The sequence below is a fragment of the Tachyglossus aculeatus genome, chromosome 26 (genome assembly GCF_015852505.1).
Source record: "Tachyglossus aculeatus isolate mTacAcu1 chromosome 26, mTacAcu1.pri, whole genome shotgun sequence".
Taxonomy (NCBI): domain Eukaryota; kingdom Metazoa; phylum Chordata; class Mammalia; order Monotremata; family Tachyglossidae; genus Tachyglossus; species Tachyglossus aculeatus.
This window is the reverse complement of record NC_052091.1, coordinates 7,162,969-7,187,462: the sequence shown is the minus strand read 5'-3', so window position 1 is coordinate 7,187,462 and position 24,494 is coordinate 7,162,969. Positions and strand designations below refer to the sequence as shown.

General features: G+C 49.9%; 1 protein-coding gene across 3 annotated transcripts in view; it reads left to right on the top strand.

The window, feature by feature from the left end:
- The window catches only part of SPG21 (SPG21 abhydrolase domain containing, maspardin), a 27,959-nt gene extending 3,711 nt beyond the window's left edge, over nucleotides 1-24,248 (top strand). Inside the window, exons 2-10 of one of the 3 annotated variants that reach the window (XM_038767249.1) lie at nucleotides 5,232-5,376; nucleotides 8,460-8,546; nucleotides 12,739-12,900; nucleotides 14,289-14,369; nucleotides 15,047-15,192; nucleotides 17,579-17,687; nucleotides 20,808-20,915; nucleotides 22,229-22,369; nucleotides 23,550-24,248. In XM_038767249.1, coding sequence (XP_038623177.1) covers nucleotides 8,484-8,546; nucleotides 12,739-12,900; nucleotides 14,289-14,369; nucleotides 15,047-15,192; nucleotides 17,579-17,687; nucleotides 20,808-20,915; nucleotides 22,229-22,369; nucleotides 23,550-23,669 — 930 coding nt within the window. In that variant the 5' untranslated portion in view covers nucleotides 5,232-5,376; nucleotides 8,460-8,483 and the 3' untranslated portion in view covers nucleotides 23,670-24,248. Of the gene's footprint in view, nucleotides 1-5,191; nucleotides 5,377-8,459; nucleotides 8,547-12,738; nucleotides 12,901-14,288; nucleotides 14,370-15,046; nucleotides 15,193-17,578; nucleotides 17,688-20,807; nucleotides 20,916-22,228; nucleotides 22,370-23,549 lie in introns of all 3 variants that reach the window. The other 2 variants (XM_038767248.1, XM_038767250.1) reach the window with 2 other exon arrangements.
- Nucleotides 24,249-24,494: the final 246 nt, after the last annotated feature.

Genomic DNA, 24,494 nt, shown 5'->3' with positions numbered 1-24,494 from the left:
CTGAGGAGGCGTGAAACCGGGACAGGGCTGGGGGCCCGTGACACATACAATAATAATAGTGATGATGATGGTATTTGTTAAGCGCTTACTATGTGCCAAGCACTCTTCTAAGCGCTGGGGAGGTTACAAGGTCATCGAGTTGCCCCACGGGGAGCTCAAAGTCTTAATCCCCATTTGACAGATGAGGTCACTGAGGCACAGAGAAGTCAAGTACTTGCCCAAAGTCACACAGCTGACAATTGGTGGAGCCGGGATTTGAACCCATGACCTCTGACTCAAAAACCCGGGCTCTTTCCACTGAGCCACGCTGCTGAGCAGCGTGTGTGTGTGTGTGTGTGTGTGTGTGTGTGTTTGTGTGAATTACCGACGGGTGTGTAATGGGGACACTGAGGAGGTGTGAAACCACGACAGGGCTGGGGGTCAGTGACACACACATGCGAGCTGTGTGTTTGTGTTTGTGTGCATTACCGATGGGTGTGTAACGGGGACAGGTGTGGGGCGAACCCTGAGCCACATGCAGGCTGTGTGTATTACTGGCCCGTGTGTAGCTGTGACAGTGTGTGTGTGCATGTGTGTGTGTGTCGGGGCCAGGGCATAGTCAACAGTGAGGAGGGGTGTAACGGTAACAGGCGTGGGGGACAGTGAACCACACCTGGGCTGTGGATATAATAATAATAATGATGGCATTTATTAAGCGCTTACTATGTGCAAAGGACTGTTCTAAGCGCTGGAATATTACCGACGGGTGTGTAACAACAGTGACAGTGAGGGGGTGTGCTTATGTTCTTTCTTCTTCTGACGGGTGTGTAACAACAGTGACAGTAAGGGGGTGTGCTTATGTTCTTTCTTCTTCTGACGGGTGTGTAACAACAGTGACAGTAAGGGGGTGTGGGGGAACACGTGCGGGCTGTGTGTATTACCGGCCCGTGTGTAGCAGTGACAGTGGGGTGGGGGTGGCCCACGGCCTGGAGGTGTGTAACGGTGATGTGTGTGGGGACGGCGAGCCACGTGCGGGTTGTGTATTACTGGCCGGTGTGTAGCTGTGACAGTGGCTGAGGGGCAATGGGGGATAGATGATGGGTGTAAGAAGGGACAGGACTGGGGGAAAGTGAGGCACACATACTGGGTATTAATGATGCGGGGGGGTGACAGTGACAGGGAGGGTCAGTATAATTGACAGGGCTGGATAAGGTGACAATGAGGAGGTGTTTAACAGTGACAGTTGTGGGGGACAGTGGAGGGGGTGTGTGTAAAAGTGACAGGTGTGTGCCAGGGGGGTGTAACGGTGACAGGTACGTGTGAGCGTGAGGAGTAAGGCTGATGGGTGTGTGTAACAGTGATGGGGGGCGGTGAGGGGTGCGAAATGGTGATGGGCGTCTGCGGGTGACATGCAGGGGGGACCTGTAACGGTTACGGGTGTGAGTGACAGTGAGAGTGGACAGTTTATGTGGATGATAGTGATGGGGTGGGTAGCTAACGATCGCGTGCGGTGACAGTGTAGGGATATGTACTGGTGACAGGTTGGGGGATAGTGAGGAGGTGTATCATCATCAATCGTATTTATTGAGCGCTTACTATGTGCAGAGCACTGTACTAAGCGCTTGGGAAGTACAAATTGGCAACACATAGAGACAGTCCCTACCCAACAGTGGGCTCACAGTCTAAAAGGGGTATACCGGTGACAGGTGAGGGTGACCATGAGGGGGGATGTAAAGGTGACGTGGGTGACGGGCTATGTAACAATAATGTGTGTAACAGTGGGGGGCTGCCTGAGTATGACAGTGATGCGTGTGACAGCGGGGTGGGTATCACAGAGGAGGGGCGGGTAACAATGATGAGGGTGAGTGCGATGATGGGGGTGGGTCATTCATTCATTCATTCATTCAGTTGTATTTATTGAGCGCTTACTGTGTGCAGAGCACTGTACTAAACGCTTGGGAAGTCCAAGTTGGCAACATATCGAGACGGTCCCTACCCAACAGCGGGCTCACAGTCTAGAAGGGGGAGACAGACAACAAAACGAAACATATTAACAAAATAAATAGAATAAATATGTACAAATAAAATAGAGTAATAAATATGTATAAACATATATACAGGTGCTGTGGGGAGGGGAAGGAGGTAAGGCGGGGGGGATGGGACGGGGGTAAGGGTAAGTAAGTATGGTGGTGTTGGGGGGGTGAGGGGTGAGGGGGTGGGAGCGACCCAGTGATGGGGGGATGGGAGAGTAGGGAGGAGGGATGCGCCCTGCTCGACTCCGCCAATTGTCAGCTGTGTGACTTTGGGCAAGTCACTTAACTTCTCTGCGCCTCAGTTCCCTCATCTGTAAAATGGGGATGAAGACGGTGAGCCCCCTGAAGGACAACCTGATCGCCTTGTAGCCTCCCCAGCGCTTAGAACAGTGCTTTGTACGTAGTAAGCACTTAACAAATACCATCATTAATTAATTAATTAAGAGTCGGTGGGGGAGCATGGTAGGATCCCAGGCAATCTCCCAGATTGGCCCGTTGTCCAGCCCCAACCTCGGGAGAGATTCTCCTCCATCCGCATCCACCCCACCGTCGCCACCCAGTTTTAGGCAATAAACTCTTTGGGAGCCGACCATCGGGCCGGTGGAAACCGCTTCCCAACCGGCAGTCCAGCGCTCTCCTTTCAACCGCCGGATTTTCCGCGCATCCAATGTGACCCCAGAGACTGGGAAGCCGGCCAGGGCCATCGGAAATAGGATGCTCCTTTCGCTTTCTCACCGATCGGTTTTCCCAACTGCACCCGAGTCGCCCATCTGCCTCCGACGGGCTCCGGGCTCAATCGATCGTAGCGAGGCACCCGGGTGGAACTCGATGCCTCCCCGTGATTCTCCGAGGAGGGCAGCCGGCTTCCGCGTCCCCTGATCTTACAGCAGCAGGAAAGGATCCGAATCTGCAGTTGGAGGGATTTAAGTTAGGGCTAAGTTACTCCCTGGCGCTAAAGAAGCAGCAGTAGGCCTAACCTTGGGGTCAGAAGGCTCTGCCACTTGTCTGCTGTGTGACCTTGGACGAGTCCCTTCTCCGAGCCTCAGTTCCCTCATCTGTCAAATGGGGGTGGAGGCTGTGAGCCCTCCCTGTGTCTAACCCGGTTTGCTTGTATCCACCCTTGTGCTTAGTACAGTGCCTGGCACATAGTAAGCACTTAACAAATACCATAAATATTTTAAAAAGGGAAGGGGGGGTCAGTTTAATTCCTCCTTGACAGGTGTCCCGAGGCCCCAGACGGCTCTTACAATGGGTAGCCTTGTTTCTGGGGCAGCTCGAGGAACGAAGAATCGAGACTAAGGCAGGTGGCATTTCTCGGCCCCCGAGAGGCCGGGGCCTCGTTCTCAGCCCCCGGAACAGGTGCTTTGGCCTTCGTCCGGAATCGCCGAACATTTACTCGAGAGAAAACCCGCTCTGAGGTTAACTGTCCTATCCACTTAAACATCAGCAATTGGGGTATTGAGCTTTGACTACATGGCAACCTCATCTCTAGACTGTAAGCCCGTTGTGGGCAGGGAATGCATCTGTTATATTATTCTATTGTACGCTCCCAAGCGCAGAGAAAACACTCAAGAAATACGACTGACTAAGCATTGGGGTGGGCGCAGGGTAATCCGATGAGACACAGTCCCTGTCCTACACAGGGCTCACACTTAAACGGGGAGGGAGAACAGGGATTGAATCCCTATTTGACAGATGAGCAACTGAGGCCCAGAGAAGTCTAACAGTAATAATGATAATGGCACTGGTTAAGTGTTTACTATGTGCTAAGCACTGTTCTAAGTGCAGGGGTAGATACAAGTTAATCAGGTTGGACACAGTCCCTGTCCCACGTGGGGCTCACAGTCTTCATCCGCATTTTCCAGATGAGGGAACTGAGGCCCATTCATTCATTCAATCGTATTTATTGAGCACTTACTGTGTGCAGAGCACTGTACTAAGCGCTTGGGAAGTACAAGTTGGCAACATATAGAGATGGTCCCTACCCAACAGCGGGCCTCACAGTCTAGAAGATAATAATAATGGCATTTATTAAGCGCTTACTATGTGCAAAGCACAGTTCTAAGCGCTGGGGAGGTTACAAGGTGATCAGGTTGTCCCACGTGGGGCTCACAGTCTTAATCCCCATTTTACCGATGAGGTCACTGAGGCCCAGAGAAGTGAAGTGACTTGCCCAGAGTCACACAGCTGACATGTGGCGGAGTAGGGATTTGAATCCACGACCTCTAACTCCAAAGCCCGCGCTCCTTCCATTCATTCAATCGTATTTATTGAGCGCTTGTGTGCAGAGCACTGTACTAAGCGCTTGGGAAGTACAAGTTGGCAACATATAGAGACGGCCCCTACCCAACAGTGGGCTTTCCACTGAGCCACACTGCTGAGTCCAGATAAGTGAAGTGACTTTCCCAAAGTCACACAGCAGACATAACAGTAATAATAATAATAATAAATTATGGTATTTGTTAAGCGCTTACTATGTGCCGAGCACTGTTCGATGCACCGGGGTAGATACAAGGTAATCAGATCGTCCCACGTGGGGCTCACAGTCTCAATCCCCGTTTTACGGATGAGGTAACCGAGGCCCAGAGAAGTTAAGTGACTTGCCCAAGGACACACAGCAGGCGGGAGGCCAAACCGGAATTAGAACCCACAACCTCAGCCCGCCCTTACCAGTAGGCCAGCGGCGGAGCCAGGATTTTTTTGTGGCTCCCAAGCCCGTGCTCTATCCACTAAGCCACGCTGTTTCCCGTGCCGGAATTCGAACCCAGTTTCCCTTGCTTCCGGTTCCCAGGCTGCTTAAGAACACAGGCTTTGGAGTCAGAGGTCACGGGTTCAAATCCCGGCTCCGCCAAATGCCAGCCGTGTGACTTTGGGCAAGTCGCTTAACTTCCCTGGGCCTCAGTTACCTCATCTGTAAAATGGGGATTAAGACTGTGAGCCCCCCATGGGACAACCTGATCACCTTGGAACCTTCCCAGCGCTTAGAACAGTGCTTTGCACATAGTAAGCGCTTAATAAATGCCATTATTATTATTATTATTTCCGTTCGGTCACCCCACCCCATTTGGTCAGTAGCCCCGATCTCCCTGCCTAATCCCGGTCAGCGGGAGACCATCCTCCTCTGGAGGGGATGAAAGGGAACTAGGATAACAGAGTTTTCTTGGCATCCTAATCCCCAGCTGTCCTTATCCCCGCTGGATCGAGCCCGTTTCTCTGTAGCCAAAAAAGCACAAGTGTTAGAGTCCGTCCTCCGCAACGGCCAGTCGGTTCCGCTTGGATTTCGCCCCCACCCCACCCCACCCCAGGAGTCCAGCAACAGGCGTCAGACAATTGGGAGAATCTTTTCTGCACGATTGAAATCTCGGTAAGCGACCCCCATTTCGGGCCCCGACTGATTTTTGCGGGGAGGAAAGGGGTAGATGTCTTTCACCGGACCTTTCTGACCGGGGTTTTTCAGTAGGCTCTAAAACTGGCTGGCGAACCTGAAGTATTTGAATACGAAAGATGGCCGGAACTTCCCAAGTTTCGATTCATTTGAGACTCGATGAAAAAATAAAAAAAAAATCAAAAGTTTCTGTTCCCTAGCAAGTTTCGAGGTGTTTTTGTCTTGAATGTGGGTAGACGGTTTCTAATGATGTGATTTAACTTTGGAACGTTATAGTTCCCGAGACTCCTAAGTACAGGAGAGGAAGAAAACGTACTCTCGAAAGTCGGTCAAGATAGAAATAATTCAGACTCGTTGCCCTAACTAACCTTATTTTCCAAAACGAGAAGCAGCATGGCCTGGTGGAGAGAGCCTGGGCTTGGGAGTCGGAAGGGCTTGGGTTCTAATCCTGGCTCCGCCACTTGTCTGCTGTGGGACCTTGGGCAAGTCACTTCACTTCTCCGGGCCTCAGGGCCCTCATCTGTAAAATGGGGATTAAGACTGTGAGCTCCACGTGGAACAGGGGGCCATGTCCGACCTGATTTGCTTGTATCCACCCCAGTGCTTAGTACATAGTAAGCCCTTAACAGATACCATTAAAAAAAAAAACACAAAACTGACCTAGAAGTCGGTGATTCTGGAGATCTTGGGGTGTTGTTTTTTCCATGCATTACTGAGAAGACAAAAGGAACCGAGTAAGAATGAAGTCTCTTTTGTTCAGGGTAAATATGAAGGGCTGCATTTCTGTCCACTGATTTTCAGGGCAAAGTGCCCCGGGGGGTTTGGGGTGACTGTTGTGAATGTTGAACTGTCCCCTGAGGATTGCGATTGTGACAGGATTCTTTGAAAGCGCTTAGTACAGTGCCAAGTGCTTAGTACAGTGCTCTGCACATAGTAAGCGCTCAGTAAATGCGATAGATGATGAAAGCTCTGAGCTGTGAGGGCGCCTTTAGAGTGAGGGGCTCATTGTGGGTAGGGAACGTGTCTGTTTACTGCTGTATCGTGCTCTCCCAAGCGTTTAGAACAGTGCTCTGCACATAAGTGCTCAATAAATATGATTGACTGACCGACTGGTGAGGCCAGGGCGCCCGGGCCCTGCTGCCTCACTAGCTCCTCGGGGAAGGGACCCGGGGCCTGAAACTAGAATTCCTTAAGGTGAAAGTCCATTCCCGTGGGCTTCGCCTCCTCCCTCCCGCTCCACCCCCTCCCCCGCCTGCCCCCGCGGAGGTCCGGTTCCCCCCCAGGACTGAAACGGGTCTCAACCGGGCGGGAGCCGGGATGAGCGATCCATCCATCCACCTCCTGGGGCCATTCCCAACCGGGAAGATGTCGGCTCCCCCGTCCCTGGGGTCACTTTCCATGCTAGGAATATCCAGCCGTCGAAATGAGAGCATCGGACTCCTCGTCAAGAAGCAGTTCCCACCTGCCTGATGAGGAGCTCAGAAATAGTTTCCTGCCGGGAAGCCGGCCTCGGGAATCGGGGCTTCCCAGAGAGGGGAACGGAGGGCCAGAGAAGCCCACTTCCCCTGCCGTGCCATGTCTCTTTGCCGCCCACAATCCTGACGTATCCTGCCCGCACTGTCTAAACCTTCCCGTCCAAACCACCAGGCCGTGAATGCTTATTATCCAGGGGAAGTTTTCTTCCCCACTGGCGGCTCCTGAGCTTTCTCCAGACAGAGCGAGAGAGAGACAGCCAGGACCTGCGGTTGGAAATTCCACCCACTGAATCCCACTGATCCTTTGAACACTGTTGAAAATACAGTTGTCTAGTACCTCCCTTCTAATAACACACTGTGCTCCCCTGCTTTTTGACTGTGAGCCCCACGTGGGACAGGGATTGTATCCACGCTGACTTCCATACGTACCTCAGCGCTTAGTACAGTGCGTGGCACAGAGTAAGTGGAGAAGTAGCTTGGCCTAGTGGATAGAGCACGCTCCTGGGAGTCCAAAGGACCTGGGGTTTGGTTTGGTTTTGTTTTTTGTGGTATCTGTTGAGCACTTACTATGTGCCGGGCACTGTACTAAGCACTGGGGGAGATACAAGCCACTCAGGTTGGGCACGGTCCCTGTCCCACATGGGGCTCACAGTCTCAATCCCCATTTTGCAGATGGGGGAACTGAGGCGCAGAGAAGTGAAGCGACTCGCCCAGAGTCACAGAGCAGACAAGCAGGGGAGCCGGAATTAGAACCCAGGTCCTTCTGATTCCCAGGCCCGGGCTCTATCCGCTGGACGACGCTGCTTCACAGCGTGGGTTCTAATTCCAGCTCCGCCACTTGTCTGCTGTGTGACCTTGGGCAAGTCACTTCATTTGTGATGATGACTTTAATATAGATAAATAAATGACATGCCCTCCCCCTTCTAGACTATGAGCCCACTGTTGGGTAGGGACTGTCTCTATTGGTGAAATGTACTTCCCAAGCGCTTAGTACAGTGCTCTGCACACAGTAAGCGCATAATAAATACGATTGATTGATTGATTGATTGATTGATTCTCTGTGCCTCAGTTCCCTCATCTGTAAAACGGGAATTAAGACCGTGAGCCCCATGTGGGCCAGGGACTGTGTCTGACCAGATTAGCTTATATCCACCCCAGCGCTTAGAACAGTAAGCGCTCAATAAATACGATTGAATGAATGAATGAATGAACAGTGCCTGGCACATAGTAAGCGCTTAACAGATACCATAAAAACATTTAAAAAGCACCTACCAAATGCCTCCTCAGTTATTTTTCTTCTTCTACGTGACCTCTTTCCACATTTTCTGCCACATCTTCAGAATTAGCCCTCCAGGTATGGTTGGCAAGCGAGAAACTTCATCCGGTTCAGGGAGACTTTGTCTCCCTCGCCTTGCGGAAAAGAAACATTCCACCAGGTTTCAAACTATTTTCCTTCCCACCCTTGACCTCCTGACCCTTCCCACCCAAAACAATCCCCAGATTGAAAAACGGAATAATGGTGCTTTTGTGTAGCGAAGCAGGGTAGGTCACAGTTGTGGAATGAACTATCACATGTTTTTGTCGTAGGTCTAACGTCGGAGCCATCTAATCATGGGAGAGATTAAAGTCTCTCCTGACTACAACTGGTTTAGAAGTACAGTCCCCCTTAAAAAGGTACGTCCGCTTTTGATAAATCTCTTATCGATCGAGTTCTGGGGTCTGTTGAGATACTGGGGTCCCGTGAGGTTCTGGAAAAGCAGCATGGCCTGGTGGAAAGAGCCCGTCCTGGGAGTCAGAAGACCTGAGTTCTAATCCCAGCTCCACCCCCATCTGCCGAGTGACCTTAGACAAGTCACTTCACTTCTCTGGACCTCAGTCCCCTCATCCGCCAAACGTTTCCCGTCCTAATGAGACTGTGAGTCCCATGTGGGGCCTGATGATCTTATAACTACTCCAGCACTTAGTACAGTGCTTGGCACATAGCGCTTAGCAAATACTATTTTTATTATTACTGTTATTATTAGGGCTTTTACTAGGTCACCTGGTTTTGTGTGCAGCGGTAAACTTGGGCGAATTAAGGTTTGATCCTGGATTGTGTAACCTGATTAGCTTTGGAATGCAGCTTCAGATCGGCAGAATAATTATCCTCTTGGTTCTGAATCTAGCGCTCCTGCTTTATCCTGTCACATTTCACATTTAGGTTATTTAGACTGAGCAACTCTCATTTTGTCACTGAGATTAATAATAATTATAATGGGTTCAAATCCCAGCTCCGCCAATTGTCAGCTGTGTGACCTTGGGCAAGTCACTTCACTTTTCTGTGCCTCAGTTACCTCAATTGTAAAATGGGGATGAAGACTGAGCCCCCCGGGGGACAACCTGATCACCTTGTAACCTCTCCAGCGCTTAGAACAGTGCTTTGCACATAGTAAGCGCTTACTAAATGCCATCATCATTATTATTATTAATCAGGTTCCACATGGGACTCACAGTCTAAGTAGGAAGGAGAACAGGTATTGAATCCCCATTTTGCCGATGGGGGAAAAGAGGCCCGGAAAAATGAAGTAACTTGCCCAAGATCCCGTAGCAGACAAGCGGAGAAACCGGGATTAGACCCCAGGTGCTCCGGCTCCCAGGCTCGGGGCCTTTCCACTAGGCCATGCCGTCGTGTGACCTTGGACAAGTCACTTAACTTCTCTGTGCCTCAGTTACCTCAACTGTAAAGTGGGGATTAAGACTGTGAGCCCCACGTGGGACATGGACTGTGTCCAGCTGATTATCCTGTATCCACTCCGGTATTATTATCGTTATTTTTAGTACTTTTTTTTTCTTGAATTAGGACCACCACCTCAAGCAGGCCTGGGCTAGCTTCTCCTTGCCCCATTATAATAATAATAATAATCATTTTAAAATTAGGAACACCTTCTCAAGCAGGGCTGGGCTGCTTCTTGCTGCCCCTATTATTATTATTTTTAAAATTAGGACCACCGTCTCAGCAGGGCCAGAGTGCTTCTCGCTGGCCCTATTATTATTATTATTACCCGACACGTATTAAGCACTTAACAAATACCATAAAAAATCAAAAAAACCATAAAGATTTCTTTCAAGGATCAAGTATGGACTTGGATGCCACAGCAAATTGTTTTGTCAATCAGTCAATCGAATTTATTGAGCACTTGCTGTGAACAGAGTACTTTACTAAGCAATCAGGAGTGTACAGTATCAAGTGTATCAAGAGAAGCAGCGTGGCTCAGTGGGAAAGAGCACGGGCTTTGGAGTCAGAGGTCATGGGTTCAAATCCCGGCTCCGCCAGTTAGCTGTGTGACTTTGGGCAAGTCACTTAACTTCTCTGGGCCTCGGTTCCCTCATCTGTAAAATGGGGATGAAGACTGTGAGCCCCCCCCATGGGACAACCTGATCATCTTGTAACCCCTCCAGCGCTTAGAACAGTGCTCTGCACATAGTAAGCGCTTAATAAATGCCATTATTATTATTACAGTTGATGTGGGAAACCCAGTCCCTGCCCTCAAGAAGTTTACCGTGTGTCAGAGGAGAGGGGCACCCAATAATTTCTAGTTAGGGGCTGTATTACAGGATCCGGGAGGCTGAACTGGAAATAGAAATGATAGTTGTTGTTGTAAAACTTGGGGACATTTTTGAGGTGTTTTCCAGGGAATTTTGACTCAGAGACAATCCAAAAAAAAAAACCCCTAGAAAACTGATGTCGGAGTCATTGTTTGGATAGATAGTTGGTTATTTGGGTCCACTCAGATCGAAAGACATCATCATTATAAGGGCATTTACCGAGAGCTTACCAGCAGTCACAGTTCTGCTCCCACTGATGACTCACAGTCTATCTTGTTCCATTTTACAGCTGAGGAAACTGAGGTCCGGAGAGGCAGAGTGACTTGCCCAAGGTCTCACAAGTGGCCAGCGGCAGAGCTGGGACTCCTTACTGCCAGGCCCCAGCTCTTTCCACTAAGCCACGCTGCCTCTTTTTGTAGTACATTTCTCCCAAGATCTGAGGCCTTAAGAACTTCCCGTATTTAAACGAAACAAAAACACCCAGCAAAACTGTAATGTCTATTTTTCCCATTTAAGAGGCACAGCTTCTTGGGGAGAAGGAACCGGGTCACGGGGAAAGCGGGGGAAACTTGGCAAAACAAAGATGTGGTCTGTGAACCAAAGAAGGAAGTAAGATTAGATAGGCATGAAAATGAATAAACAGAAGCAGATTATTAATTTCCTCAGAAGAGAGCAAGTGAGGAGAACTTTGGTAGCAGCAGGAAGCCTTTCTCAAAGTGGGTACCCACCCCCATCTTCCCTCCTGAGGGGATTTGGGAGAGCTGACCGGTGACTCCATTTCCCTGAACGCCTGGCAAACCCTCAGGCCTCTTCTCCCCTTACCGTGTGGCCTCAAGCAAACCACCTAATCTCCCTGGGCCTCCGTTTGCCCATCCCTAAAATGGGGATAAGAGTTCTATCAGACGCTGAGTTTAAGGCCCTCGGCTCGCTTTGAGTGTTGTAAATCCCCCTATCTATAACAGCGGTTTTGTTAAAAAAAAACAACCAGATTTTTGTGGCATTTTTTAAGCACTTACTATGTGCTAGGCACCGTACTAAGTGCAAGCGAATCAGGTTGGGCACAGTCCATTTGATGATGATGGCATTTAAGCGCTTACTAAGTGCAAAGCACTGTTCTAAGCGCTGGGGAGGATACAAGGTGATCAGGCTGTCCCAGGTGGGGCTCTCAGTCTTAATCCCCATTTTACAGATGAGGGAACTGAGGCTCAGAGAAGCGAGGTGACTTGCTCAAGGTCACACAGCAGACGTGTGGCGGAGCGGAGATTCGAACCCACGACCTCTGACTCCAAAGCCCGGGCTCTTTCCACTGAGCCATGGTGCTTCTCTACGTGGTGTTCACCGTCTTATTCCCCAGTTGACAAATGAGGTAACTGAGGCCCAGAGAAGGCACGTTACATGCCCAAGGTCCCACAGCAGCCAAATGGTGGAACTGGGATTAGAACCTAGGTCCTTAATAATAACAATAGTGATGGTATTTAAGTGCTTACTATGTGTCAGGCACTGTTCTAAACGCTGAGGTAGGTACAATTCAATCAAGTTGGACAAAGTCCATGTCCCACACGGAGCTCACCGTCTTAGTCCCCATTTTCCAGATGAGGTCACTGAGCCCCAGAGAATAAGAATAATAATAATAATAGTACTTGCTAAGCGCTTACTATGTGCAAAGCACTGTTCTAAGCGCTGGGGGGGATACAAAGTGATCAGGTTATCCCACTTGGGGCTCACAGTCTTAATCCCCATTGTACAGATGAGGGAACTGAGGCACAGAGAAGTGAAGCGACTAGCCCAAAGTCACACAGCTGACAATTGGCAGAGTCGGGATTTGAACCCATGACCTCTGACTCCAAAGCCCGGGCTCTTTCCACCGAGCCACACCGCTTCTCCGCAATAATGATGGCATTTAAGTGCTTACTATGTGCCAAGCGCATGGGGGGGCTCACAGTTTTAATCCCTATTTTACAGATGAGGTAACTGAGGCACAGATAGGTTAAGTCCCTTGCCCAGAGTCACACAGCTGACAAGCGGCAGGAGGGGGATTTGAACCCATGATCTTTGACTCCAAAGCCCGTGCTCTTTCAACTGAGCCACGCTGCTTGACAAGAGAAGTGAAGAGACTTGCCCAGAGTCACCCAGGGGACACGTGGCGGAGCTGGGATTCGAACCCAGGTCCTTCGGACCGCCAGGCCCCCGGGTTTTATCCGCTAGGCCCCGCTGCTGCCAGCTTTAAGGCCCAGCTCGGCCAAGCACGTCCACTGACGCGTCCCCCCCTCCCGTCTTGCAGATCATCGTGGACGACGACGACAGCAAGGTGTGGTCGCTGTACGACGCCGGCCCCAGGAGCATCCGGTGCCCCCTCATATTCCTGCCCCCCGTCAGCGGCACCGCCGACGTGTTTTTCCGGCAGATCCTGGCACTGACCGGCTGGGGCTACCGGGTCATCGCGGTGCGTATGGCCGCGCCGTCCTGCCGTTCCTGTGCCCGGTCGGGGGAGGAGGAGGGATGCTAAAGATTCATTCCGTGCCGTCCCAGCCAGGAACAAACGAGAAACGTTTTCTGCAGGTTTCAAAATGCGGATGGGGGAGGAAACAGGATTGATCAATCGGTGGTATTGATGTAAACATCACTTACGTCAATGTCCTGACGCTCTCCTATTTCCCCTAGCCACGATCGACTTTAAGGTCCGTCTCCCCCTCTAGACGATAAGCTCCTCGTGGGCAGGGGATCGTGCCTACCGATTCTGTTGCATAGCGCTTCCCCAAGAGCTCAGAACAGGGCTCCGCACAGAGTAAGCGCGCAACGAAACAGCAGCTGGGCCTTTATTGGGCCCAGAGCACTGTACCGAGCACTGGGGAAAGTAAAATGCAGTAATAATAATAATAATGTTGGTATTTGTTAAGCGCTTACTATGTGCAAAGCACTGTTCTAAGCGCTGGGGTAGATACAAGGTAATCAGATTGTCCCAGATTTTGCAGCTCTCGGTTGGTCTTTTCACAAGACTGGGGAGCTTGGGGGTTCAATCCCGGTATTATTGTGTTATATATTTGCTTCCCCCTCGTCCCCCTCTCCTTCCCCCCCATCTTACCTCCTTCCCTTCCCCACAGCACCTGTATATATGTAGATATGTTTGTACATATTTATTACTCTATTTATTTATTTATTTTACTAGTGCATATCTATTCTATTTATTTTATTTTGTTAGTATATTTGGTTTTGTTGTGTGTCTCCCCCTTTTAGACTGTCAGCCCACTGTTGGGCAGGGACTGTCTTTATATGTTGCCAATTTGTACTTCCCAAGCGCTTAGTACAGTGCTCTGCACATAGTAAGCGCTCAATAAATACGATTGATGATGATGATGATGATGATATATGTTTGTACATATTTATTACTCTATTTTACTGGTACATATCTATTCTATTTATTTTGTTAGTATGTTTGGTTTTGTTCTCTGTCTCCCCCTTTTAGACTGTGAGCCCACTGTTGGGTAGGGATTGTCTTTATATGTTGCCCGTTTGTACTTCCCAAGCGCTTAGTACAGTGCTCTGCACATAGTAAGCGCTCAATAAATACGATTGATGATGATGATGATATATGTTTGTACATATTTATTACTCTATTTTACTAGTACATATCTATTCTATTTATTTTATTTTGTTAGTATGTTTGGTTTTGTTCTCCGTCTCCCCCTTTTAGACTGTGAGCCCACTGTTGGGTAGGGACTGTCTCTATATGTCGCCAATTTGTACTTCCCAAGCGCTTAGTCCAGTGCTCTGCACACAGTAAGCGCTCAATAAATACGATTGATGATGATGATTTGCTTATCTCTTAAACAGCTGCAGTATCCAGTATATTGGGACCACCTCGAGTTCTGCGATGGATTCAGAAAACTGTTGGACCACCTGCAGCTGGATAAAGTTAGTGCCCAGAAAGGACGTGTGATGGGGCCCCGGGAGAGGCGTTGGGACTCTGGGTTTGCCGAGTACCTAGTGTTAGGAAGTTTACCGTATTTGCGTGTATGTTCTTTTGCATAATTTTGGCCATTCAAAATAGGGGACGGCCTGTTACGAGGGGGAATTAAGTCTAGCAATCGAAGGGAGCCGGAGGAAATTGAAGGTAAAGAGGTTCTTGAGCCTGATTTCCTTTCTTCCGTGGACTCTCTCCCAAGCGCCCTGAACAGTGAGGGGTTCAGTGGATTAACTCTCTGCCACCCCCCCCGCCCCGCTGTGGAGCAATTATGTGAGCAAATATCGTATTTTAACTTCACGGGCTTTAAAAATTCCATCGGACAGTTACTTTAGTTCCTATGTTACAATGAGGAAATTGTGATGCGGGTTTTTTCATTCGTTTGTTTTAATTTTCTCTGTTTAGAATCCATTTTTAAGCAGAAGGTAGCCCAAGCGCCTTCGCCTTGTAGGGTAGGGCTGGGATTCTGCTTTTGGAAATAATAATGATGGTATTTGTTAAGCGCTTACTATGTGCCGAGCACTGTTCTAAGCGCTGGCGGAGGGGGGATACAAGGTAACAAACTGGTCCCCCTTTTCCCTGGTTGTCGGATGGAGTCACGATTCAATTTGTGTTTCCTTAAAATTAGGTCCACCTGTTTGGGGCTTCCCTGGGAGGCTTTTTGGCTCAGAAGTTTGCCGAGTACACTCACAAGTCCCCCCGAGTTCACTCCCTGATCTTATGTAACTCCTTCAGCGACACGTCCATCTTCAACCAGACCTGGACCGCAAACAGGTCAGCAGCCAATTGGCCCTTCGGGGCGAGGAGGGGGTGGGCGGCCGTCTCGGGCAAGCGGGGGGCCGGAGGCCGGACCTACCAGCCACCTAGGAGAAGCAGCGTGGCTCAGTGGAAAGAGCCCGGGCTTTGGACTCAGAGGTCATGGGTTCAAATCCCGGCTCCGCCAGTTGTCAGCTGTGTGACTTTGGCCAAGTCACTTCACTTCTCCGGGCCTCAGTTCCCTCATCTGTCAAATGGGGATGAAGACTGTGAGCCCCGCCGTGGGACAGCCCGATAACCTTATAACTTCCTCAGCGCTTAGAACAGTGCTTTGCACATAGTAAGCGCTTAATAAATGCCATTATTATTATTATTACCGCAGATTGGTCTCAGTCTCGGCTGGGAATCTGGGGCAACTCTCAAGATTTTTTTTATTTTATGGTATTTGTTCAGTGCACCCTCTCTGTCAGGCGCTGTACTATGCCCTGGGGTAGATAGAAACCCTTGAACCGAGAGGTCATTGGCCCCCTCCCTCTTTACTATTCTATTTTATTTTGTTAATATGTTTTGTTTTGCTGTCTGTATCCCCCTTCTAGACTGTGAGCCCGCTGTTGGGCAGGGACCGTCTCTATATATTGCCAACTTGTACTTCCCAAGCGCTTAGTACAGTGCTGTGCACACAGTAAGCGCTCAATAAATATGAATGAATGAAGTTAATCGGGTTGGATACAGTCCCTGTCCTACGGAGAGCTCACAGTCTTCATCCCCATTTGACAGATGAGGTAACTGAGCCACAGAGAAGTGAAGTGACTTGACCAAGGATACACAGACAAGTGGCGGAGCCGGGATTAGAACCCAGGTCCCCCGGACTCTATCCATTAGGCAGCACTGTTCTCTGTGTGGATTAAGCCCTCCTTTCCCTGGCTCCCTCTCCCTTCCGCGTCATCTAGGCACATGGATCTGGGGCCTTAGAACATTTGATATTTGCCCCACCCTCGACCCAATATCACGTATGGACATATTTTAAATTTATATATTATAAATTATGTATGCAGATTCATATCTGCCTCCCCTTCTAGATGGTAAACTCATTATGGGCAGGGAACATGTCTGTTAATTCTGTTCTGTTGTGCTCTCCCAAGCACTGCGTACAGTGCTCTGCACCCAATAAGCTCTCAATAAAATCCGTTAATTGATTGATTGTTCTGCAAGCCTGACTGGCTCAGGCATACGGCCTCGGCAGCATTTGGGCCTCTACCTTGCCCTAGTACCTTAATAAACAAAAACAGTGTTTGGTCAGTTACTTTAGAAGGTCTCTTTTTTTCTGAATGGTATTTCATTCATTCATCCAATCGTATTTATTGAGTGCTTACTATGTGCAGAACACTGTACTAAGCGCTTGGGAAGTACAAGTTGGCAACGTATAGAGACGGTCCCTACCCAACAGCGGGCTCACAGTCTAGAAATTTGTACAGTCTAGTATTTAAGCACTCCCTATGTCCCAGGCACTGTACTAAGCACCAGGGTAGAGAAGCAGCGTGGCTCAGTGGAAAGAGCCCGGGCTTTGGAGTCAGAGGTCACGGGTTCAAATCCCAGCTTCACCAATTGTCAGTTGTGTTGCTTCGGGCAAGTCACTTCACTTCTCTGGGCCTCAGTTACCTCACCTGTAAAATGGGGATTAAGACTGTGAGCCCCCCATGGGACAACCTGATCACCTTGTAACCACCCCCCAACGCTTAGAACAGTGTTTTGCACATAGTAAGTGCTTAATAAATCATCATCATCAATCGTATTTATTGAGCGCTTACTATGTGCAGAGCACTGTACTAACTGCTTGGGAAGTACAAATTGGCAACATATAGAGACAGTCCCTACCCAACAGTGGGCTGTTGCCATCACTATTATTATTATACAAGCGAATCAGGTTGAACCCAATCCATGTCCTGCATGGGACTCACAGTCTTAATCCCTTATTTGGCAGATGAGGGAACTGAGGCACAGAGAAGCAAAGTGACTTGCCAAGGTCACACAGCAGACAAGTGGTGGTGAGCTGTCTGGCCTCGCAGGAGTTAACCCCCACAAAGAGAGGCCTGTTTATGTTCAGATGAGACCCCAAAATACTTCCCCAATTCACCCTCTCTCTTCTCCCTGCCTAGGGGGACGAATCTGGAAATGCTCCTTCTAATGTCCCCGAGGGGTTTTCTAACTGTCGTCATCATCAACCGCCCCAGACCAGCACTGTTGATGTTGCCCTGCCCTTGACTACCAAAATGTCTTTTTGGTGGAAGCTACTAGATGTTATCGTTTTCGAGAGAGTGCTTGGGGAAGGTTGGGTTTTTTTCCTTCGGGTTGTTTTTTGCCTTTTTTCCCCTGATTCAAACCGTCTGACGTTGGTGGCTTGCAGCTTTTGGCTAATGCCGGCTTTCATGCTCAAGAAAATCGTGCTGGGAAACTTTGCTTCCGGCCCCGTGGACCCCGTGATGGCCGACGCCATCGATTTCATGGTGGACAGGGTAAGGTGGGGCGTGCGTTGGCGGGGGCGCCTGGGCCTGAGGTGGGGCTGAGCCGTGACGGGGTGAAAACCGTTCAGCGGGCGATGGGTCGCGGGTCGGCCGGCAAGGCAGGGCGCCTAAACCCCCGGGGAGGGGGAGAGGGAAGCGGGGCGTGGGAGACCCCAGGAGCCAGAGAGTCAGAAGCCGCCGCCAGCCGTGGAAGCCGGGAACAATCAGTCAATCAATCAATCGTATTTATTGAGCGCTTACTGTGTGCAGAGCACTGTACTAAGCGCTTGGGAAGTCCAAGTTGGCAACATAGAGAGACGGTCCCTACCCAACAGTGTAGAAGGGGGGGAAACAGAGCCGGGCGTCCTGGGAACGGGAAGTGACAACCCTCATTTCCTCTTTTCCCTCTCCCTTCTGCGTTGCCCTGACTTGTTCCCTCTATTCAAACCCCTGCCCCTCCCCACGGTACTTACGTCCATAACTGTAATTTCTTTATCCATATTAATGTCTGTCTCCCCCTCTAGACTGTGAGCCTTTGGGAAGGGAACACGTCCACCAACAGTGTTGCATTGTCCCCTCCCAATCGCTTAGTTCAGTGCTCTGCATACAGTAATAAATATGATTAAATATGATAAATACGATTGATGATGATGATGATGATTAAATCATCATCATCAATCGTATTTATTGAGCGCTTACTGTGTGCAGAGCACTGTACTAAGCGCTTGGGAAGTACAAGTTGGCAACACCTAGAGACAGTCCCTACCCAACAGTGGGCTCACAGTCTAAAAGGGGGAGACAGAGAACAAAACCAAACAGACTAACAAAATAAAATAAATGATTTAAATGATTGACAGTAGCAGGGCCCAGGGGTGGAAAGAGGATGTTGGCATTTTATGTCCTCAGACACATCCAGTTTCTTCAGGAGGAACCAAGGAACATCGTTTTTTTGTTGTTGTTGTTGTTTTTTATGGTGTTAAGCGCTTACTATATGCCAGGCACTGTTCTAAGCGCCAGGTTAGATACAAGATAATCAGGTCGGACACAGTTCCTGCCCCACATGAGGCTCATGGTCTTAATCCCCATTTTCCAGATGAGGGAACTGAGACCCAGAGAAGTGAAGTGACTTGCCCTAGATCCCACAGCAGACGAGGGGCAGAACCGGGATTAGAACCCAGGCCCGGGCTCTAACCACTAGACCACTGCTTATCAGCGTTGGCTGAGCTTTCCAGACCCAAGTGCCCCACCCTCGCCGGGCCTGCCTCACCCTGGGTGCCATCGGCCTGGCATGTCTGTCTGAGTTTGTCTTAATGAAGGGAAGCAGTGTAGACCTGGAGCCAGGAGACTTGGCAGAGGGTGGTTTGATTATCCTCCATCTACCTCCATAACAATAATGTTGGTATTTGTTAAGCGCTTACTATGTGCAAAGCACTGTTCTAAGCGCTGGGGGAATACAAGGCGATCAGGTTGTCCCCCGTGGGGCTCACAGTCTTAATCCCCATTTTACAGATGAGGGAACTGAGGCCCAGTGAAGTGACTTGCCCAAAGTCACACAGCTGACAATTGGCGGAGCCGGGATTTGAACCCATGACTTGTGACTCCAAAGCCCGGGCTCTTTCCTCTGAGCCACGCTGCTTCCATACTTGGTACAGTGCTCAGCACCCAGTAAGCGCTTTAACAAGCGCCACTATTATTGTTAGCATTACTTTTATAATTCCACCTCTGTCACTCGCCCTCCGTGTGATTTCAGGCAAGTCACTTTAATTCCTCCAGGCCTCAGTTTCCTCATCGGGATGAAACACTTGTTCCCCCTCTCCCATAGACTGTGAGCCCCGAGTCAGGCGGGAACTCTTTCCAGTGCCAACACTGAGCATTTTAAAATTGTAGTTTTACTATCACCTCTGTCTCTCACTTTCTGTTTCTTTGTTGGACTTCAACAATAATCAGTCTTGCTTTTCCACACTTCACTGAGTAGGTATTTGTTAAGCCCTGGTCAACTGCAGCCTTTATGAAGCGGCATAACACTGTGGAAATAATAATAATAATAATAATAATAACGAGGGGATAATAACGATTCCAGGCACTGTACTAAGTGCTGGGGTGGATACAATATTACTCTATTTTACTTGTATATATCTATTCTATTTTGTTAATATGTTTTGTTTTGTTCTCTGTCTCCCCCTTCTAGACTGTGAGCCCACTGTTGGGTAGGGACCGTCTCTATATGTTGCCAACTTGGACTTCCCAAGCGCTTAGTACAGTGCTCTGCACACAGTAAGCGCTCAATAAATACGATTGATTGATACAAGCAAATTGGGTTGGATACAGTCCCTTTCCCAGGTGGGGCGCCCGGTCTCGATCCCCATTTTCCAGATGAGGTCACTGAGGCCCAGAGAAATGAAATGATTTGCCCATGGTCACGCGGCAGACAAGTAGCGGAGCCGGGGTGAGGACCCATGACCTTCTGATTCCCAGGCTCGTACGCTGTCCATTGCGCCATGCTGCTTCCCGCGGCTTGGGAACCAGGATACTGGGTTCTAATCCTGGCGCTGCCCCTTAGCAGCTAGGCGAACTTGGGCGAGTCACTTCACTTGCCCGCACCTCAGTCTCCTCAGCCGTAAAATGGGAGATTCAAAACCCGTTTCCCCTCCTCCTTAGACTGTGAGCTCTGCGTAGGAAAGGGCCTGTGTCCAACCCGATTGTACTGTACCTTCCCCAGCGCTTCCCGCACAGTAACTGTATATATGTATATATTTTTGTACATATTTATTACTCTATTTTACTTGTACATATCTATTCTATTTATTTTATTTTGTTAGTATGTTTGGTTTTGTTCTCTGTCTCCCCCTTTTAGACTGTAAGCCCACTGTTGGGTAGGGACTGTCTCTGTATGTTGCCAATTTGTACTTCCCAAGTGCTCAGTACAGTGCTCTGCACATAGTAAGCGCTCAATAAATACGACTGATGATGATGATGATAACTGCTTACTCAATATTCTGATTATTAGTAGTATTATGTCCCCATTTTGACAGGGCCCACGAAAGCAACGCGTTTTGTTTGTTAAATTTAGTTAAACGTCCTCAAGACCCTGCGGTGATCCGGTTTGTCTTTTGTGTTTCGTTTCGCCCACAGCTGGAAAGTCTGGGTCAGAGCGAGTTGGCTTCCAGGCTCACCCTGAACTGTCAAAACTCTTACGTGGAGCCCCATAAAATTCGAGACATTCTGGTAACCATTATGGATGTAAGTTTTTCCTCCCTTTCTGAATGCAGGCGCCCCGTTTACCGGGCAGTGAGTCCAGGCTTGCCCTTACCGGGTGTCCCCCAGCGCTTAGCGCAGTATTTGGAACCAAGTAACAAGCATCAGGATGATTCCTACCGGTCCTGGAGAGAGATTTGGCTTCTGCGGACATTTCACACGGGACTTCTGCCGTTCCAGAACTACCCTTTGGCTGTTTGTGGGGGCTTGAAGGCAGGAAGAATGTGGCAGCAGACTCAGGGGCGGCGGGGAGGCGTGCGTTTGGGTGTGAGAGGGGGGCTACACTAGCTGCAGTAATCCCCTTGAAAATCTGAGGTAGAAGGGAGTTCCCATCTGGGGCTTTCAGGGGGTAATCAGTCCTCATTAGCTTCAGGTAACGTGGCATTTGCGGATATGTTCAAACTTGCCTTCAAGTGGAGGCATTTCCTGTGGACAGCCAGACCACGGGGCCAGAGGAACCAGAAGAGAGGGGGCCGTTTGGGAGTCGGAGAGCCTCGGCTTAGCGGCCGCGTGACTCATCTCACTAAAAAGGGGGAGCCCGAAGGCATCGCGACCATCGCCTGCGGGCCCCGGTTCCTAAAAAATGGACGGATTTAGGAGAATTTTTAGGAAGGAGCGCACCCCGTTCGTCTGCGGCCGACTTGGTTGAGTGACGGTAGGGGGAGAGAAGCCTAGCCCATCCCGCCCGGAGCCCAGCCCAGACCTGTCCAGTTGGATGCCACAGACTCAGACCCCGTGAGGGTTTTTTTCCTTTGTCCCTCTGGGAATTGGAATCACCATGGGTTCGTGGCAGCCAGGATCCCGGGACGGAGCCAGGAGTCGGCGGGGATTGCCGAGCGGCAGAGAGAAGCAGCTGCGCCCTGCTTGAGGCAGGGGGTCCTGAGCAAGAAGCAGCCCGGCCCTACTTGAGGCGGTGCTGTTAATTTAAGAATAAAATAATATAATAATAATAATAATAGGGCCAGCGAGAAGCACTCTGGCCCTGCTGAGACGGTGGTCCTAATTTTAAAAATAATAATAATAGGGGCAGCAAGAAGCAGCCCATCATCATCATCAATCGTATTTATTGAGCGCTTACTGTGTGCAGAGCACTGTACTAAGCCCAGCCCTGCTTGAGAAGGTGTTCCTAATTTTAAAATTATTATTATTATTATTATAATGGGGCAAGGAGAAGCTAGCCCAGGCCTGCTTGAGGTGGTGGTCCTAATTCAAGAAAAAACTAAAAATAACGATAATAATACCTGATATCCCCAGCCACTGAACTTGGAAGTTTCTCGTCCTCCCTCCTCCCCTCAAAGGTGTTCGACCAAAGTGCGCTTTCAACCGAAGCTAAAGAAGAGATGTACAAATTGTACCCGAACGCCCGGCGAGCTCACCTGAAGACGGGGGGCAACTTCCCTTACCTCTGCCGGAGCGCGGAGGTGAATCTCTACGTACAGGTGAGTGCCCACCCCGACCTCGGCCAGAAAACGGGGGCCACGGCTGTTCAGCTCAGGCAACCGGCGGGGCGTCAGCAGCAGCTCGAAGTCGTGGAAGGAGCGGGTGGCGGAGTCAGCGCTGGAAACAGGGAGGCCCGGGAGCCTGCAAGGATGGAAGGAAGTGGTCCCTGGAGGACTTGGGGATCTCAAAGCACCCCCGCGGAAGGAGCCCCTCTTCCCGGGGGCTGGCTCTCCACAGCGGGCCCCCCTCCGCCTTCCGGCAGCATCTCCATCTCAGCCGGCCGGAAGGCACCCCACACCCATCCGCTTCCTCCTCCTCCCGTGAGCCCGCTGTTGGGTCGGGACCGTCTCTATATGTTGCCAACTTGTCCTTCCCAAGCGCTTAATACAGTGCTCTGCACACAGTGAGCGCCCAATAAATACGATCGATGATAATGACGGCCGCGGGCACCCTTCCCCGGCACGGCTCCCGGCCGCCCGCGGGCACGCTGGGCCACGGGGAAACCGCTCGAAGTCCGTGGCCTCGGACAGAGGGAGGTCAATCAATCAATCAATTGTATTTTTTGAGCGCTTACTATGCAGAGCACTGTACTAAGCGCTTAACCCCCCCCGGCCTCCCAGGCAGACAGGCACACTCCCGTCCTCCGTGGGAAAATCCGGAAAAATCTAAAGTACCTGAAGCTCCTGTACCTACTGACGATTTACCTCAGCAGTAGTAGTAGTAAGTGCCCACTGGCGCTCAACAGATAAAATCGATCAAGGGTACATGAGCTCTTACTAGGGGCCGAGCACTGTACTAAACGCTTGGGAGAGTAGGACCCAACAGAGTTGGTCGACACGGTCCCCCGCCCACAAGGGACTTCGAGTCTAGAAGGGGAGGCAGATGTTATATATTAGATACCTGTATATATCTATATATATTTGTACATATTTATTACTCTATTTTACTTGTACATATCTATTCTATTTTGTTAATATGTTTTGTTGTCTGTCTCCCCCTTCTAGACTGTGAGCCCACTGTTGGGTAGGGACCGTCTCTAGATGTTGCCGACTTGTACTTCCCAAGTGCTTAGTCCAGTGCTCTGCACACAGTAAACGCTCAATAAATGCGATTGATTGATATTAAAATTGATAAATCGCTTACGGTTGTTTCAGTTACCACTCCTCTACCTTTCTCCAGATCCACTTACTGCAGTTCCACGGGACCAAATACTCGGCCATCGACCCCTCCATGGTCAGCGCGGAAGAGCTGGAAGTGCAGAAAGGGAAGCTGTGTATCAGTGAACAAGAAGACCAATAGCACAATCAAACCCCGGATCGGTCTGATAAGAGGGGGGCTTCTCCCCAAACAATCGAGCGTTTCCAATCTGTCTTCTCTGGGGTGGGGGGTTGTTTTTTGGTTGCCTTTTTTTTTTTTTAAGTTAGCCGGTTATCACTGTGTATCCGAAATAGGACGATTCTATAAAACGTATTCAACCTACAACGACCGTCGGTTCCCAGCCAGCGTACCTGGATAGCCTCCGTTTAACTTGCAGCTTTGGAATCGAAAGACGCAGCTCCGAAGACTCCTAAGAACCGTGAAAATTTTGCTACCAAGTCTCGGCCGCCGCGTCCTTAAAGGATGGTGACTTCGTGGGTCTGGGTTTCTTTTTCTTTTTTTTAAATCTACTTCAGCTGTACATAGCGCCCAGCCAGCGGCTCGGTTTAGTATTTTGAGGTCCGTCCTTTGGTTAAGATAACGTTGGCGGGGCCGAGTTGGCCGTGGGGTTGGTATTCTCGCAGATCACCTGCTTGAGATAAAGCGTCAGGGTTTTCAGCTTCTTGCCTGGCAGCGGCCGACGACAGATGGGGGCTTCGAATAAAACTGAAGTTGCAGCCATGGGCGTGCATACGGTGGCCGCCGTACTCCTCAAACCCTGTTGTCACAGGGCAAGCGGAACCGTCGACCTCCGGGAAGCCGGTGGGGTGGCGATGGGCCTTGCCCCGGGCTTTAACGGGACACCTGCTTTGGCTAAAAACAGTGCTTCAACTTAGGGGGTAGGTGAGAGAGGAGATTTGTGACCTTGGGCAAGCCACTCACTTCTCTGGGCCTCATTTACCTCATCCATAAAATGGGGATTGACAG